Consider the following 19,369-nt stretch of genomic DNA (forward strand, 5'->3'; position numbering starts at 1 on the left):
TTTAATCCATCTACTGCCTTGCTCCACATCTTCTATCCATATCCAAAAAACTGCGTGGTGTGTTTAATAGTAGAATAATGAAAAATGATATGAAAGAAGCTGCTACAGAAACTAAAAATAAAAAGATAATACTTCGTCGTGCTGACATAATTTTAAATAAATCGATGTACATAATTTTAAATAAAACAGATTGTTTTGATAAATAGAATATTATTTTTATTAAATGTTTCAACGTTCCAAGCTACTAATGTTACACCTAAATTGAAAACCGAACTTAATAATATAATCTGAAAAATAAAAAAAATTATCTTCCTTATAGAAGAATACAAACCTTGTATTTATATGGAAATGTCAAACAATCCTCTTAGGCTCATAATAAGCCAAATATCACCTATCCAATCGCTAAATGCTTAAATAAAATTCTTACTTCGTACATACTCAATAACTACATCTAGAGAATTCATGCAAGTTTTAAACACCAACAACACATCAAACTATATTTTCTCTCTTGATGTTGAATCATTATTCGCCAATGTGCTAGTTAAAGAAACTATTGACGTCACAATGAAAGCTGCTTGTTCTTCACAATTATTTCCTATAAAATATTTTTAAAAAATCTATTGAAAAATATGTTAGAAATATGAACAACACAGACACCATTCATCAGTCTCACAGGCCAATGGTTAAGGTGCCTGGCATTGTTGATGCAGTGTCCCGATGATTCGATGTAAAGAGATCCCCGCCTATCGTATGTGTTGAAACACGTGTATTTATACACTGGGTGTTTGTTGTAATAACCTCTGAGGAACATCTAAGAAAGATTAATAACAATAATGAAAAATAATTGGTGAATGCACCGATAATTACAAAGTCAGTACAATTAGTTCTTTAATTAATCGTGCATTTACTCACGCGTCAAGATACTCGATCTGAGATCAAACCGGTCACCGAATTACCTTCTAACAACAATAATTATAATTCAGAACAGATTGAAAAAATCATCGATCAAGTTAACAACAAGTTCAGTATCAACAGCAACTGTAACAACGATGATAGTAACAGTAATAATAACAACATCACTAATAATTTTGAAAATAAATATAACAACAATAATAAAAATAGCGTTGACAATAATCACAGTCACGATAACGTCATTAACACCAATAACAACAGCAACAACAAAAAGAAATGATATTGTAATGTAATATCATTGTTGGTAAACCTTTATCCGCCATAGGCCAGACGTACGTTTCGTCTCTCACGAGACTCGTCAGTCTCGTGAGAGACCCGTAATTTTGTGTCTTCCTCACAAAAACTGATGGTGTTACGATAAAAAATAATATATCGCCTATAGACCCTGATGATAAAAATAAATTAGAAGCTTTCTATAAAGACACAAAAACACCTAAACGTAGTCTTGTTATTTGTAAATTTTCCGGCGCAGTTAAAATTGTGCGCGTCTAAAATCATCATACACCGGCATGACTATTACAGACTAATTATAGGACTAACGATGCACAACGCTAAAAATCACAACCTCATTGCTAAAAATATAATAATTATAATGGAAACAATTTTTTATTCAGCAATAAAATCAATGAAAATGGCAGTACAAAATTAAAATAAAATAATGAAATAAAATAAAATTTCAAATGCAATAAATTGAGCATTAATCTGAATCGAAAAAGTACGACCAGAGTTAATTAGTTTTAAAATTGATTTATTTCACATTTCTGTCGCAATAGATAGCGTATAATATTGGTTGAAGTGTTATTGGCCTGAAATTCGATAGGTTGGGCACCCCCCTTTTTGTAAATCAATATTGTCAGCCCTTTCCTCTAGCAGGAAGGAATCGACGACGTTCTCCAACATTTAACCAGTAACTGATGAAGGTTTGTACAAAGTATTGACATTTTCAACCATTACTGACATCTGGTCCAATAGGCAAGGAGAAGCTCTTGATTTGCATTTCCGGATAATTGAAAAGATTTCATTATACGTGGGAGGATTGGTATCACAGGCTATTGAGGGGTTTGGTAATGTTTTAATCCAATTTGGTAGGCGGTGTTTGTTGTAGCATTGATCCTTTAAAATGTTGTTGAAAAATTGTTTACATTCCTTGACGTTGAATTGAGGCAGCAGACTAGCCGGGTTGAATAATTTTTCACATGTCGACACAGAATTTAAGTTTTAATTGGTTTGTGATATCAATTTTTTTCAATTTCATTTGGCTTTGTTGATGCTTTCCTTGATCTTATTTTTTTGCTTAACGTTTTAATTTGGAAGTCGAAGTTTTGGTTGTTGCGGCCTAGCAGCTTTAGTAGTTTCAATTCTTTCTTTAGCTTGTCCATTGGTTTGTCAAATGTTGTTGTTGAATTTGTCTGTTGTTTAATTGTGCCGTAGGTTGATGCAAAAAAGTTGTATATTAATGACTGAAAACTGGTGGTGAAGTTATCAATGTCAGCGATGTTTGGTAGAGTTGATCTTTGAGAAGGGAAGTAATAATAATAATAATATGAACACTGTTTTTATTCAACGAAAGAACTATCAATATAATAAGATAAAATGATAAAAGAAAATTAGGTAAAATAAAATGAAGTTAAAATTAATAAAACTGGCAGTATAATAATAAAAACAAATGATTTAATTAACACGATATCTGATAATTAAAAGGTACATAAATAGAACAGAATAGAATAAAACGGAGATACTACAATGCTCGTCATTCATAAAATTTAAAATGAATGAGTACAAGGAGAAATAAAATCAGTTTAACCTGCAGTTACGGTCACAACATATGGCATATGACGGTGATATTGCCGAGTTGATTGAGTTATTGTAAAATTGATCTGACCAATTTAAGTTGACAAATGATAAATGAAAATGTTTAAAGAAACCTAGCGGGAAAATTTTAACAGTTTTAATTATTGTTTTTAAATGATTTATATTGTCAATCAAGTTGTTATTGAGGTTTTGAAAATATTTAGATATTTTGTAGTCCCTTGATTTCGAGAAGCTCCAGTTCCAGTACTTCGATCGTGTCTCCGTGGAAAAGAACAATATCAGGACAAAGGGTTTGTCATTGCTGTTCGTATCAGCAAAAATTGTCACTCCGGTTTTGCAGACGATCTGATTTTTTTCAAAATTAAGGATAATATTCTATTGTGTCGATTCGTGAATCTTTTCAAAGCCGATACTGAACTACAATTTGACAAAACATGCTTGTTTGGATCGCGTTACAAACTCAAAGCGAACACAACGCGTTAGACGACTTACCCCATCTGAATAGGTTTGCATTTGTAGGAGGTTGTTGAATTAAAGCCTTTCTTAGAAATTCGAATAAAACCTCTGAAAAATTGGCAGTTAATTTCTTTTAGTGATTTATGTTGATATTCATTTTTGCAGGTGATACGAAGGTCACGGGGTCGACTAGTTTTTTTTACAAATATTGGTTTGAGACCAGTGGCGGATCTAGACAACTTCGACGGGGAGGAAAAAATTTTGAAAAAGTTTAAATTTTGATTGGGGCCAGAATTTTCCCGAGGAGGTCAAGATTTGTGGTAGTGTGGCTGAGGACCTTTTTGGTCGATTTTATACATAAAACGGTCTTTTTTCTGACTTTTATTAAAAAACTGCCCACAACGGGGCCCCCACCCCTAGATCCGTCACTGGTTGAGACTATCTGATATGTGTGTGTGTTTGCGTGTGGTGTAAATTTCTAAGTTTTTTCACAAAAAATTTTTTATTTTAATATATATTTTTCTCAATTCACAAAGGTTCAAGGAAATTCTCAGCAACTTCTAATAATCCATCAACACTGATGATGAACATGAACCTTACATCCATCGATCCACAGACATCCAACCATTCCAATGAATCATCTCGGATGTTGCCTCCTTTAAAACTCCTCTCTTCTCCTCACCTACTCTTGTCATCCAGCATCAAACCACAACTCCATCACATCGACGGCAGAGGATTGCTGAAGGTTAGAAATTGTTTCAAATAAAAACGAACTTCATTTGTTTGAAAGATAAATAACTATTTTTTAGATTTTCATTTAAAATAACTTTTTTAAACACTACATAATTTTTATCCGAAAAAAAAGAGGCATAACTTGATGAAACAATTTTTATTAAATGCTAGAAAAAAGATAGCACAGAAGATCTGACGGAAGAGATGGCGAATATTGAGGGACTGATGAAAGATTTGAATGCCATAAGGCAACAAAATCATTTCATATAATTATATTATATTATATTATACAAAAATTTTTTTGCTTTCAATAAAATTATTTTGTAAAAAATTTTTATATTCTTGCCTTTAAACAAATTCAAATTATTTTATAATCCTTTTTTTACTGAAAAAATAAATGTTCGTTAGACATATCATTCTTCAGAAAGATTATTTTTTCAGAAATGTGCAGCTTATGAAGTGTTGTATAATATTTATGTATCATTTTAAATTTTAAAGAGGACCAATATTTGCCGTATTGTGCTGTTGAAATGCTTTTATTGTTTACTTAAAAATAACAATTTGAAATTTTTATAATATTTATTGATATTTAAAAAGAAACATAACCAAAATTACAAGTTATTTATTAACTGTACATTTTACATTAAATTAGTAAAATCTACGTTTTTCAAAAAAATAATTTGAACAAGAACATGCATTTGTCTGAAGCGTCCACCCACGTTGCAAATACCTTATTGTTTAGGCAGTCTTAGCAGTTGATTTTCATTTTGAAATTATGGCAAAAAAAGAACAATTATTTTATTCTCAGTGCGTAGCAGTTTGAAGCAGTGCCGACATTAGGGGTTGCAAGGTCGGGTGCCAAATGCTGTCCGCAAAATAAACACTAGATATTTTTTTATAAAAATATGTTGAAAATAGAATTAGTTTTACTCATATCTATTTTTAACAAATTAGTTTTTTACTGAAAATTAATCTATTTTTCATATTAATAATTTGAAAAATAATTTTTAATCAAAAAATTATAAATTTTACCATAATTTTTTAAAACGTTAACTAAAATTCATTTTGTGCGCTTGTATCTTTGCGGCGCCATCTTGTGTCTTACCTACTCATTTATGACTTTTGGTAATTTACGCAAAATTTTTGTTGGTTAAATAATTTACAACTTAGTTAAAGTTGTTTTCATTGTTGCACTTCAGGTTCATTTTTTACCAAGATTTCAATTTTTACAGAAATAAAAAGCAGGTAAGTAAAAATATTAAATTTTTTTTTAACTTCTAAGTATTGTGAATTACTTTTTCATTTTACAAAGTATAGGTAGAATAAAACCGATATCAACAATCGATGGAAGGTAATCAAGAAATTTTTTCCAAAACTCATAACAAAAAAAACCATGTGGAGCGTACCGAAAACGTAAAGCAGAAAAAATTGACGATATAAAATTTTTATAAAAAATTTGAAAATTATTTTACATTGGAAAATAACTCGAGTGATTCTAACATAATAAAATAAAAAAAATTGATGTATTTTTTAAAACATAGTGATCCAACAACCAAACTCCGCTCCTTTAGAAATAATTGAATAATTGGTACCATAATTTTTACAATATTCTATAAATTCTACCAAATGTTTGGCGTTAATATAATATATATATATATATATATATATATATTTATTTATATATATTTATATATATATATATATATATATTTATATATTAACGCTAAACATTCGGTAGAATTTATAGAATATTGTAAAAATTATGGTCTATTTTATATATATATATATATATATATAGAATCAACATATATACATATACATATATATAACAAACTCTGATGTTAATGATGTTAAAATTTATAGACCTATATCAAATCTTTCGTTCATATCAAAGGTTGTCGAGAGGGTTGTAATGAAGAGTCTACTAGTCTATTTGTCTTTAAATGGTTTGATGCCGATTCATCAGTCAGCATATAGACGATTCCACTCAACTGAGACAGCGTTACTTCAGGTTTTATCAAACATATTTTCAACAATGGATGTTCAAAACTGTGTCAACCATGGTATACTTTTGAAGATGTTGCGGTACAATTACGGATTGAATGACACTGTTTTTGCGTGGTTTGAGTCATATTTGACGGATCGAACAGAGCAGATCTTGTTCAACAATGTGCTGTCTGATGTTAAAATGGTCAAATCAGGGGTACCTCAGGGATCTGTTCTCGGACCTATTCTGTTCATATTATATACATCAGATGTATTTAAAATTATCAATTTTCATAGATTTGCTTGCCATGCTTTTGCGGATGATATTCAAATTTTGGTGACTGGTCATCCTGGTTTTTTTCAAGACTGAGGTTGATAAACTTGCCAAATGCTCAGCGGAGGTTGGAAAATGGATGTCATGTAACTCATTGAGACTTAATCAGTGCAAGACTCAGCTGCTTCCGGTTGGCACATGGCAGCAGTTGGTAATATTAAATGTAAATTCCATCACAGTAAATGATGTTAACATACCGTTCATTCATGCTGCCACCAATTTGGGAGTTTTGCTTGATAGTAGATTATTGATGAAGGATCATATAAAGATGATTTCAGTTTCCTGCATCTCTTGTTGCCGGAATTTATATATTTATTTTCTAAGTATTTATCAGATATATTAATTGAACATAAACACCCCGGTTTATGATCGTCTTTTGGTTCTCGCTTCTTCTTAACTCGTGTTAAACACACTTTTGTCAAATCTGCTTTTGCTTTTTCTGGTCCTTTTCTCTGGAACTCTCTACCTACTTCTCTGACTACTTCTCCATCACTTACGAAGTTCAGAGCGGATCTCAAGACCCATCTGTTTTCAAAATTCATTGAGGAGCGCTGTTGAACATCGCGGAAACAGCGCTTTACAAGCTAATTGATTGATTGATTGATTGATTGATTGATTGATTGATTGATTGATTGATTGATTGATTGATTGATTGGTTGGTTGGTTGGTTGGTTGGTTGGTTGGTTGGTTGGTTGGTTGGTTGGTTGGTTGGTTGGTTGGTTGGTTGGTTGGTTGGTTGGTTGGTTGGTTGGTTGGTTGGTTGATTGATTGATTGATTGATTGATTGATTGATTGATTGATTGATTAAATTGTTAGAACAGAACTAAAAAATATTCATCTGTTTAAAGTTGTTTTGCATAATTACAAATTTTAATGTATAATGATTAAAATCATTAATGTACGACTTCAAGTGGTGATTTTAAAGCTTAAAATTTCATTTATGCATGAAATAATCATAGAAACTAAAAATATATAGAAATTGAATTAGATGGAAAATAGTATTATGTGGGTAACCATGACCAAATTTTTCGGGCAGGTTTGTAAACCAGTCCGACTCTACTTCTACATCTTTTGTATTTGTAAAAGTGATTGATTAAAACATAACATCTTTATGATCAGGCCAGGCACATACAAATATTTTAGTGTATGCAAAACTAATCTGGCACCTATTGACAAATTTGTGTTTGATAAGATTGAAAATTAAATAATAATAATGCCGATGTGGACACGTTCAAATGGTTCTACTATTTTAGGAGGTTTCAAAGTTGACTTTGGTTGTCTGGGAAGGATTTTTGATTCTTGAAAAATTTTGTAGTAGCGAGCATATCTGTAGCAACTTACAGCGCTCGCTCTCGGTATTTTACACTTGGGTTCATAACAAAACAAAACTTGGGTTCAAGGCATTAAACAACTGAAATTTAAACTTTAATGTCATAATTCAAAATAAATCAGAAAAGATAAAACAGAAGAGGATAAAATAGAACAGGATATAACAGCTTTTTTGTTTAGCGTTACAATTAAATAAATGAAAGCGCTGAAAAATAAACTCAAAAATAAATGTTCTCTTTTATAGCTGTTACGTTTTATCTTTGTCCTATTCTGTCTCTGTTCTATTTCTATTCGTGTCATCGAGTATGCACAAAATGCCCCAGATCAAGTACCTACGTCTGCGTTAGGTTTCGGGATTATCTGCCACTACAGCGGACCTTGCTTTATTACTCGTGTCATTCCTGTTACTTAACTCAATGCAAAGCAACTACATTGTTATTTGTTGGAAGCTGTTGAATCCATTTTGAAAAGCATTGGATGCATTATATTTATAGTGTGCGACAATTGCACAACAACCGTGGTGGCCCAAAAACGGTGAATCTTCTAGGTCATGTCACTAAATTATTCCTTGTATATAATTATGTTGTATATATTTCTGCTGATCTGAAGAATTTCAACATCATGAGTCGAAGTGAATTCAAAAAACGGCTAAAGACTCATTTTTTCAACATTCAACGGCAAAGAAAGTAGAGAGCGCTTCTGAAGTCAACTCACAAGAGACGCTGTACAAATTTTGCAATGCAATACAATATTCAAAAACATTCAAAATAACCGGATCACTGAGTTAAAACAATATTTACATTTTACTGAAAAGGAGTTTTGTTATATACTGCTGTGATGTGAAAGCTCTGTACAAAAAAGACAGTGACAGTTATACGTTTCACTAAACTTATTGGCACATATGTACATCCAAAATTCATGCAACATCAGAATCTACATTTGGTTTGAAATGCTTTCCATGAAAAGAAAGTAGCAGCTTTACTTTTAAAGAAAAACTGCACGTAGAAGAAGGTACAGTATGTTTCATAAATCTTGTGAGCACGTGGTCTAAGTTGATGAATATCAAAAACCGGTACAGTGCTCTAAAACTTTGTGACGTCGCCAAAACTTTGTGATGTCATTGCAGTCTGTCGTGTACGACAATGCAAGCTCACAAATTTTACAGCTGCCGCATTTGTAGCGACAACCAAATTCAACATCGCTGTTGCTGAAGTACTTTTTTCTGATCATCAGTTTCAGTAAGTGCTGCCTTCAGCACTTAGTTAGAATGTTTTAGAAAACTTTTTTGTTCATATTAGGCAAGGTTGCGGTGAAAATTTCTACATCGATATCACAAACATTCTGGCAACTGCCAAAGTTCAACGTCTGGTAGTCATGAGAGCTAATGACAAAAAAACTTGTAAAACAATGTCTTGTTTGTTAATGAGAGTTGATGTTCTTAATGAAAGCGATCGGGAAAAAAGAGTTTGGTTGTTTACGACGACGGCAGATACTTTCAAATGAATCTAAAGTTGTGGTACTTAAAAAAAATAAAAAATGTGAACAACATCTATTTTATTGCCAATAATTAAATTGATAATAATAATAAATTAATTAATAATTACTGTTATTACAGATGGTTTTAGCACACAATAGTGTTACCTAATATTGACAAAATTGCAAAGGATTATAGAAAACTTAGGAGATTTTGTTAAAAAAACAGCAGTAAAAGAAATTCGTTTACGAAATGTATTTCATTTTTAATAAAATATTTTAATATACACAAGTTTTTTAAGAAACATCTTTGTCGAAGGTGTCAATGGTTTATATTAAATTTTACGTTTACATCGCTTTTGATTTGACCTCTATGCAAGGTGAACCCAAGTTTCGCTATGAACCCTAGTTTGAAATACCGAGCACAAGCGCCGTCAATCCTTTGGATATGGTTATATAATAGCATATATTCTAAAAAGAGGGAGGCCTGTCAAGAACTAAAATCTCAAATAATCGTGGCTTTATGACAACAGAATAAAGGTACTATATATGCCAAAATATTGTGTGAATGCATGAAATAAATCAATTAAAGAAAATAATCAAAATGAATAAAATCTAAAATTCTATGGATAGTTATATAATTAAAACCAAGAATGTGGTTTATGAGAACATGATTAACTTTTACAATTTTGATAATTTTACAATACTCATTATTAACATTTATATAAAATATTTGAATTATATTTAACAAAATTTGCGCAGTTATCTCATTCGTTTTAAAAAATGAAGATCTCCGAAATTTTTAAATTTCCACAATTTCTGAACACATCTCTTTTATGAGAACATTTACTGCAGAGCTGTTTCGCCGAAACTCGGACTCTTTTTTTTTTTATTGATGAATGATTGTGTAACGAGTTTTATAAATCTTTTACAATAAAATTAGTGAAGTCTTGATTTCGATGATGTGGATCACTTTGAAAACTTTGCAGCAACAAACATTCAAGGTCGAAATAGACCCCGATAAGTCGGTTAGTTTTCTTTTGTCATGCTTTTTTCTTTATATTTTTAATTTAATTTTTAATTCATTTTAATATTTTTATTTTATTGTAAATCATTTATTATAATCATTTAATCGTTCGTGTCATTTGGTGAGCGAGAATTGCTGATTAGCCTAACTAGCCCTACTAACCTAAAATTAATAATTCTGATTTACCGGATAAATGCCATGGGTATTGTAATTGTTAGCTGCTATAGAAGAGTTAGTATAGTATATATATATTATATAAAAAATAAAAGTATAAATAAATGAATAATTTTTAATAATCTACTAAATCAAAAACAAAAACTTGCTTTGAGTTTAATATTAAAATTTTAGATTAAATTTTAATTTAATACAAATGGAAATTTCTAGTGCTAGTAGTCTCTACTGATATAAATTAAACAAAGCACTAGGGGCTAAATACCAAGCACATCTATTTTACTTCGTTTGCGGTAAATACGCTGTTAAAATGATAAACAATTACTGGGAGGCGTGATGGCTCAATGGTTAAAGGCTCCTGGTCTTGCTATTGCAATGACTGGGTTCGAATACAAAGAGATCCCCGCCTATCATATGCAATGTGTATGATGCGTGGTTTGCACGCGTATTCACATACGCTGTGTGTGTTTGTCATTGAAACCTCTGAAGCTAACGCAAAAAAGAGAGAGAGTAACCTTTACTAGGTCCACAGTAAATTTTTTGAAATATTAATTTTTGCTTAGTCAGTGATGATTTTGTTTTGCACACAATTTTATTTTTCGGTAATTACTGATGCATACAAAATAAATTACAGTTGCAAGGTAAATGTCAAAATGCAACATGTTTTTTGGCTTAGTGGACAGTTATTACCGCTACTCACAGTATAAATTACTAAGCTTGCTGTAAATATTGTATTTTCACTGGTAATTTTATACTAATATGCAAGTCTTGAACAGAATTTTATTTGACATCATTTATTACCATAAAAATATACATTGTTTCATAAATTTAAAGTTATATTTATTTTTATTATTTATACTATAAATATAAAGAAGGTTAAATTCAAAAATTTGACAGTTTTACGCAGTATTTAATACATAAAAAATTAATCTGTTCTTAAATGTTTTCTATCATAAGGAACAAAACGAAAACTGTTTGAACATCAGTCATATTTTTTTAGGAATACTCCGAAAATAGTTATTCATTTTTTAAAAGATTCAATTTTTTTCTGAAAGTTTTTTTAAGATTGTGTTTGTGTTTCTTAGAAAATAAATATATATGTAGGGATAAGTAATCATCTTTAATACTGGGCATAAGTGCTATTAATGTGAAAATAAATCACATAATTTTTTTAGTATTTTGTAAAACATAAAAATGAAGTAATTTTCCTAAAAAAAAACATTGACTGATTTCAAGTGTTTTATAATATATTTTTTATTTAGTGACAATAAGGTGATATTTTCTGGAATTAGGAACCCATAGTTGGATTCAGAAGTTTTTACCCTGAGTAGAATTTTTTAAGAGTCGGATATTTTTCATCTGGCTCTGACATACTGATTTGTACTAGGGTACTTAAAAAGTTGTTATATAATTGACCTAGGAGCATTATTCAAATTGTTCTCAATAACTATATTTAGATTGTTTGCCAGTTATCATACATCATTGCACATTAACTAATTCCTTCTTAGAATACATAATTCAATTTTTAGTTCAAGTATCATATTCATTATTTACTTTATATAATTTTTCAAAGAAATGTTTTACCTAAATCTGGTGGGCAAACTATGACCCATGAAGCTATTTTATGCAGCCCATAAAAAGATTGTCAGCCATACATTATGTCCAAAAAAAGTAGCCACAAATCTTAAAAGTTCTCCCCTGGGTCGAAAAAAATTTGCTATTTAAGTACATATGAGGCCCTTCAAAGGTAAAATAGTTCTCAACGTGGCCCTCGCAGCAAAAAGTTTGCCCCCTGATCGAAATAATGCTCTCATTTTTATAATTCTTCAATTTAATTACAATTTATTCGAAAGCCCTGTCCACTTAAAAGACTGCTGGCTTTAATTGCTGTTTAAATTAAACACAACAATTAGATTTTATGCTAAAAATTAATTGATATTATATATAATTAACTGACAAAACATTGCTTTAGGTTTTAGAGCTAAAACAAAAGATTGCATTAGAAAAAGGAGAGGAGTATGCAGTCATTTCACAGAAACTTATCTACTCTGGTTCAAAATTTTATTACTGCAATTATTTTTCATTTTTTACTATTTTATAACTTCCGATTTTTTTCCATTCTTGTTAAGTATCATTTCTAACTGTTGATAACTAATTATGAATTTGAAGCTTGCTATTATCATTATGAAAGATTGTTGATATAAATAACTCAGTTGCATTTTAAATTTCAGCACTGAGATGCTCAGTGCACAATTCTGCATTGCAGTGATCAGGTTCACCATCATATATATAAATTACATGATTAATTCATGAAAATTTGTATACACTGATCATTGTAGTTGAGTTATGCATAAAAATAAATGGGCAATTATCACTAAATAAACAATAAATTTTTCAAGGTAAAATTTTAGATGACGGCCAGAAAATAAGTTCCTATAAAATTGATGAAAGGAATTTCATTGTCATCATGATAGTCCCTGTAAGTTCATGTTTCTCATTAATTATTTTTCTATTGGCTAATATCATTAACCTTTCAAGAAATAAAAAATGCCAGTATTATATTTATCTGTAAGAAGAAAAACAATTTATAAATTGTTTTAGCCAAAGCCTCAGCCAACCCCTGAGACAGCATCCACATCACAGGAAGCATCAACTGCTACTGTCCTTCACAAAGAACCGGCTTTTCCTCCCACTCCTCAAGCACCTCCACCTTCTGTTAAACAAACTTCAACCACAGCCATTGTCACCACTTCTGTTGTCACTGTTCCTTCTACTTCTCAGCCTATTGCGGCTGCTGCAGAAAGCATCCTCGTAACCGGGGAGTCATTTGAGAAAACAGTGCAGGAAATCATGTCAATGGGATTTCCAAGAGAACAGGTATTGAGAGCTATGAGAGCCAGTTTCAATAATCCAGACCGAGCAGTTGAATATCTTCTTAGTGTTAGTTTTACTTTTTTTTATTAACTATCATGTTTGGTTATGTTATGATGATGAGATGTTTTTAATAATTAAATTTTAGTATCAAGTGTTATCTTTTTTTTAAATCTCCATCAAGTGTTTTAAAATTTTAATTTAAATTATGTTTCTATTATATTTTTAATCTTTTAACATTATTTTTTCTCATTTTCCCAATATGTTCATTATGAATTTTTTAGTAATTATACAAAAAGTTAAAGTACCATTTGAAAATTATTTTGTCATTTTTCAGCCTTTGAAGGGATTATGTTGTGACTGTTTTATTTGTTTCTGATTAATTTTCTTATTGACATTTTGACATTTATATTTTTTTTTTGTTTAAATATTTGGTCATTTGTTTTGTATAACAAGTTCTTCAATGAATGCAGGGTTCAGTCCCTGAAGAATCCTCAGCGGAACAATCGAGTGAGCAAGCATCAACCCCATTAGTACATCCATCATTGGAAAATACAACATTAGAACAATCTTCTGCAGGTGCGTATTTGTCTGTAGGAATGGCTAATCTTATATGAAAATTTTCTAAAATTAGTGTTGTTATACATGGTTTATAAAGTAACTTTCATCTCCAATATTGCTAAATATCTGGCGATTATTCTTCACAAAAAGATGTAATCTCATGTCAGTCTCATTCTTTAAGCTGTTTTTTCTAATCTTTGCTTTTCTAATGCTCCAATTCTAGTATCCATACGAACAATTTTTGTAGGTGTTATAACCATTTTATCTTGGTATAAATCTGTTTGATGTTTTCAACTTGTTACGGTGATGGAACTGATTGCACCATTTGTTCAATCAGTTGTTGCACCATTTGTTCAGTCAGTTGGTTCTTGAGTAACTTATTTGATATTGGCTACTAGAGTTATTTCGATGTGTGCTTTCTTGCTTTTTAAGCTTCAGTTTTACTTTTTTTTTCTTGCAAGTGCTGTGAAAAAGGTCTTTTCATTCAAGTATAAGAACAAAAGGGATGTGTTAAAAATAAATAAATAGTATGTTATTTGCTTATAAAGATTTATAAGTTTTTCAAATATAAGGATGTGTTGTTAACATTGTTAAATTTTTGTTATATCAGATGATCCTTTGGCCTTCTTGCGTACACAGCCACAGTTCATGCAAATGCGACAACTCATTCAGTCAAATCCAGCTGTATTATCCTCAATTCTCACTCAAATCAGGCAATCCAATCCTCGATTATTTCAAGTACATTATTCAATTACATTATTCAAATTTCAATTAATCATTGAAGATAAATTAATATAGATAAACGAAATTGAATGTGTAAGTGGATAAATTGCGTCTGTCTTTTGTTTGGCTTTTATGAATGTCTTTTTTTGACCTGGTTACCATTAGATATCAATTATTTTTTTTTTTTTAATAATTCTTTCAAAAACAATTTTAAAATAAAATTTTATACTTTTAATTCGTATTTACGCAATTAGAACTGGCTTGTTGGGATTGTCTAGTTAAAAGAATTATCTCTTGCAGGTTATCACAGACAATCAGAGTCGTTTTGTTCAGATGCTCAATGAACCACTTGATCCAGCTACTTCAGGTTCCATTGTTCCTCCTCTTGACTCAAATCTCTCTGCTAGTGCATTGGAATCTGGCTATATACAAGTCAGTCCAGAAGAAAAGCAAGCTGTTGAAAGGGTATATTTTTCAAATAAATTCATGTCTGACCAAATATCAATAGATGTGCTAATAATCTTTTTTAATTTGTTGTTCTTTATTACTTGACTTATTACTTACCGAATGATGCAAATACTGAAAGTTGATAAACGTTTAATATTAGGCTGCATTACAGAAGATCAGATGGAAGGGTGAGGGTATAAGGTTTGTGGGGGCTAAAGGTGGAAGATATAAGTTGTGGTGGAAGGGGGATGATGGTACGGGAGGAGTTGGTGTGATGGTAAGAGAAGAGTTGGTGGAGAAGGTGTTGGAAGTGAGGCGGAGAAGCAATGGGGTAATTGTGGTGGTGATGATGTTTGGAAAAGTAATAGTGAGGGTGATATCAGGATATGCTCCGCAACAAAGTAGGAAGGAAGAGGAGAAGGATAGGTTTTATGATGATGTTTCTGACGAGATCGGGCAAGCGGGGTTGAATGAGTTTGTGGTGTTGTTGGGTGATTTGAATGGTCATGTGGGGGCGGATGCAGACGGATATGAAGGTGTACATGGGGGATGGGGATATGGTATACGGAATGAGGAAGGGCGTAGAGTGTTGGAGTTAGCAGATGCACATAGCATGGTGGTGGGGAATACTTGGTTCACAAGGGAACCAGCGCGATTGATTACTTATAGGTTAGGGGAACATAGATCGATGATAGACTATATATTGGTAAGGGCCAAACATAGGAAGTATGTGAAGAATGTGAAGGCGATACCTGGTATGTTGCAGCATAGTATGGTTGTGATGGATGTGACATCAAAAGAAATGGGGAGGAGGAAGAAGGATAAGTTTGTGGCAAAGAGAAAGACATGGAAGTTGCAGGATGCAGAGGTGAGGAAGGCATTTGAAGTGAAGGTGGCTGAAAATTGGGAGAGTGGTAAGGATGGAGATGTTTGGGAGAGATACAAGGACTGTGTGTTGGCTACGGCAGATAAAGTATGTGGATGGACGAAAGGAAAGTGTAGGCATGGTGAGACGTGGTGGTGGGATGAAGATATAAGAAGGGTTTTGAAAGTCAAGAAGGAGAGGTTTAGGGTATGGAGAAGGGACATGACGGAGGAAGCGGAGTCTGAGTATAGGAAGGCTAAGAAGGTTGCAAAACAGGCAGTGGCAACTGCAATGACGAAAGCATCAGATAGGTTAATGAAGGAAATGGAATTTGATGTGAGTTCGAGGAAAATGTTCAAAGTAGCAAAGCAGTCAATGAGGGATAGGAAAGATGTTATAGGGAATGGATGTGTTTGGGATGGATCTGGCAAGTTGTGCATAGATGAGGAGGAAAAAGCTCAGGTGTGGAAAGCTCATATGGAAAGGTTGATGAATGAAGAGAATGAGTGGGAGGGAGATGTGGAATCCGCGGTCACACACGGACCTATAGAGAAGGTGACGATGGAGGAAGTAGAGAAAGCAGTTAGAGAAATGAAACTAGGTAAGGCGACAGGGGTTTCGGAAGTGGCGGCAGAACATATTAAAGCGAGTGGGGTGATAAGAATTGAAGTTATGATGAGAATTGCTAACAGTATGTTTGATGATGAAGGTATACCTGAAGATTGGCGACACAGTGTGTTGGTGCCGTTGTATAAGGGCAAAGGAGATGTGAGAGATTGTGGGTCATACAGGGGTGTGAAATTACTAGAGCACGGAATGAAGGTAGTGGAGAGGGTGCTTGAGAGGAGGTTGAGAAGTATGGTGACAGTTAATGAAATGCAGTGTGGGTTTATGCCTGGTAGGGGAACGGTGGATGCGTTGTTCATGGTGAGAATGTTGCAGGAGAATTATAGAAAGAAGAAACGAAAATTGTACACGTGTTTTGTGGATCTAGAAAAGGCTTTTGATCGAGTACCAAGGAAGGTCATTGAATGGGCGTTGAGGAAGAAAGGAGTGAATGAGAGACTTGTTAAAGCTGTGATGCAGCTGTATGAAGGAGCAAAGACAAAGGTGAGGGTTGGAAGGGGGATGTCGGACGCTTTTAGTGTTAAGGTAGGAGTGCATCAAGGATCAGTGTTATCACCGTTTCTGTTTGCAATTGTGATGGATGTTGTGTGTGGAAACATAATGGAGGGGTTGTTATTTGAGATTTTGTATGCAGATGATTTAGTCTTGATGGCTGATAGCATGGAAGAATTGCAGTTAAAATTTGACAGATGGAAAAGTGTTATTGAAAAGAAAGGGTTAAAAGTTAATATTGGTAAGACGAAGGTAATGGTGAGTGGGGAAGGTGGGGAGCGAGTGATAAGTAAAATAGACCCCTGTGGGGTATGTGATAGGAGAGTGAAGGCTAACTCAGTATTGTGTATAGGATGTTAGAAATGGGTGCATAAGAGATGTAGTGGTGTGAGGGGGGCACTGAAAAAGGTGGAAGGCACGTTCAAATGTAAGAAATGTGTTCATGGTGTGATTAATAGGACGGACGCAAGAACGGGGTTGAGTGGTGGTATTGAAAGAGTGGAAAGCTTTGTTTACTTAGGGGATAAGCTGAATGCGGATGGAGGATGCTTGAGCGCAGTTACGGCTAGAGTTCGTGTGGGATGGATGAAATTTAGGGAACTGGGTGGGGTATTGTGTGGAAAGAAATGGTCAGTGAAGATGAAAGGGAGGGTATATAAAGCATGTGTGAGAGCAGCGATGGTATATGGTGGTGAAACTTGGGTGTTGAGGAGAGAGGAGGAAAGTGTACTGCAGAGGGCTGAAAGAGCTATGGTGAGGATGATGTGTGGGGTTAAAGTGAAGGATAGGAGTAGTACAGAGCTGATGTCAATGATGGGACTGAATGAGGACATTGTGACATTGATAAGGAGATCGAGATTGCGGTGGTATGGACATGTGTTGAGAAGGGATGAAAGGGTCGGGATTAGGCGAGCGTTGGAGTTCGAGGTTGAAGGAGTGGTAGGAAGGGGTCGTCCGCGATTGGGATGGAGAGAGCAGGTGGAGAAGGACAGGGTGAAAGCGGGGTTGCGTGATACTGAGGCGAGTGACAGATGTGGATGGCGTCGAGGGGTATTTCGGTTTCATCATATGTAGCCAAACGGCAACCCCCGATCTCGGGGAAAATGCCGTCTAAACGTGTGTTGTTGTTGTATTAGGCTAAATATTTAGCACTGAATTGGGCTCAAATCATAAGTTGGTTTATGGACTACGTCCTACCTCAGGGGAACTGGGTCTCTGGATGCTAAACGAAGATTGATTGATTGAGTTATGGACTGATCAATTTAATAATTTTGAAATTGTAGATTAGTCTGTTAACCACAGTTGTCAGAGTATTTTTGCCTGAGTCGGAATTTGTTGAGTAATCAGAGTTGAATATTTTTTATCCGACTCTGGAAAGTGTTAAGAATTTGAAATTTTTTAAGGATCATGGATTTTTAGATTTGGATTCAAAAAATTTTATCCTGGGTTAGGGTTAGGTTTTTTCAGAATAAAAAGTTTTCAATTTCATATTACTTTCCGACTTCGGCCACTCAAAAATTCTGACTCCTGCAAAAATGTCTGACTGACTCAGACCGCCTTGTTGTTAACATCAAAACAAATAGTAAGGTAATACACTATTTCATCCTATTTTGTTTGTTATGCTGCCTGAAATATTTCCTTCCTAACCAAAAAATTATTTTCTATGTAAAATATGCTTATAATATAATTATATGTATAATCAAATTAAATGTTTTGTTTTACATTCAGCTAAAAGCATTAGGGTTTCCAGAGGTTTTGTGTCTTCAAGCCTACTTTGCATGTGAGAAAAATGAAGATTTGGCAGCAAATTTTCTTCTTTCTCAAAATTATGATGATGATATGGGTCAGCAAAGATAAATGCATATCTGTGTTGTCTAGGTGTGCGTAAGTGCGTTGCCTAATCAATTAATGCTGATGCTTTGAATTTGTTACTCATTTTGTAAATGTTCTTTCTGTTAAACAAATTTTATATGCCGCTTTTTTTTCTAGATTATGCCATGGATGATAATGCAGAAAGAGATGACAGCTGATAAGTTGAATACGAAAATTGACTTTCAATTCTTTTTTCGCTGTAAAATAATTGATTTACCGACTTTACAACCTTCTTCGTAATCCGGGAAATTTGCTTTCAATTAAACATCAAGCTTATCTTGTAACAACTACTTGTATTTAATTTGTTCGGTTGTTTTTCCATATAATATTTAAGTAAAAGTTCGAACTGGCCTTCATTTACATTTCGTATATGTGTTTAAGTTCACCGAGTTAGCTTTCTGTAGAAGTGCCATATCTTGCGTTACACGGTTCGAATGCTGTCTGTCCGAAACTAACGCGAAGACAGTTTTACGCGTATTATACGATGCTTGCACGTGGATTGGTCTTATTTCCTCTTAAAACAGTTGTTTTGTGTACAAACTGATGTTATACTAAGTTTTATTAAAAATATTATTATTGCTCACAAAGTTTTCATACTGTTTTTCGCTGTTAATATTTG

General features: G+C 33.0%; 2 protein-coding genes across 2 annotated transcripts in view; both read left to right on the forward strand.

Moving 5' to 3' along the window:
* The window catches only part of HELRODRAFT_193269 (hypothetical protein), a gene marked incomplete at both ends in the record, with an annotated part of 7,547 nt that extends 6,254 nt beyond the window's left edge, over positions 1–1,293 (forward strand). Inside the window, one exon of the mRNA XM_009026313.1 lies at positions 1,238–1,293. Coding sequence (XP_009024561.1) covers positions 1,238–1,293 — 56 coding nt within the window. The remainder of the gene's footprint in view (positions 1–1,237) is intronic.
* An 8,641-nt stretch (positions 1,294–9,934) lies between these two features.
* On the forward strand, positions 9,935–19,092 carry HELRODRAFT_185916 (hypothetical protein). The gene is made up of 9 exons (XM_009026314.1): positions 9,935–10,122; positions 12,265–12,343; positions 12,692–12,771; positions 12,894–13,232; positions 13,637–13,742; positions 14,335–14,462; positions 14,748–14,912; positions 18,607–18,762; positions 18,868–19,092. Exons 1-8 carry the CDS (start codon positions 10,054–10,056, stop codon positions 18,733–18,735), a joined length of 1,095 nt encoding a protein of 364 aa, XP_009024562.1. The 5' UTR covers positions 9,935–10,053; the 3' UTR covers positions 18,736–18,762; positions 18,868–19,092.
* Positions 19,093–19,369: the final 277 nt, after the last annotated feature.

The sequence above is a fragment of the Helobdella robusta genome (assembly GCF_000326865.2).
Source record: "Helobdella robusta unplaced genomic scaffold HELROscaffold_46, whole genome shotgun sequence".
Lineage (NCBI taxonomy): Eukaryota > Metazoa > Annelida > Clitellata > Rhynchobdellida > Glossiphoniidae > Helobdella > Helobdella robusta.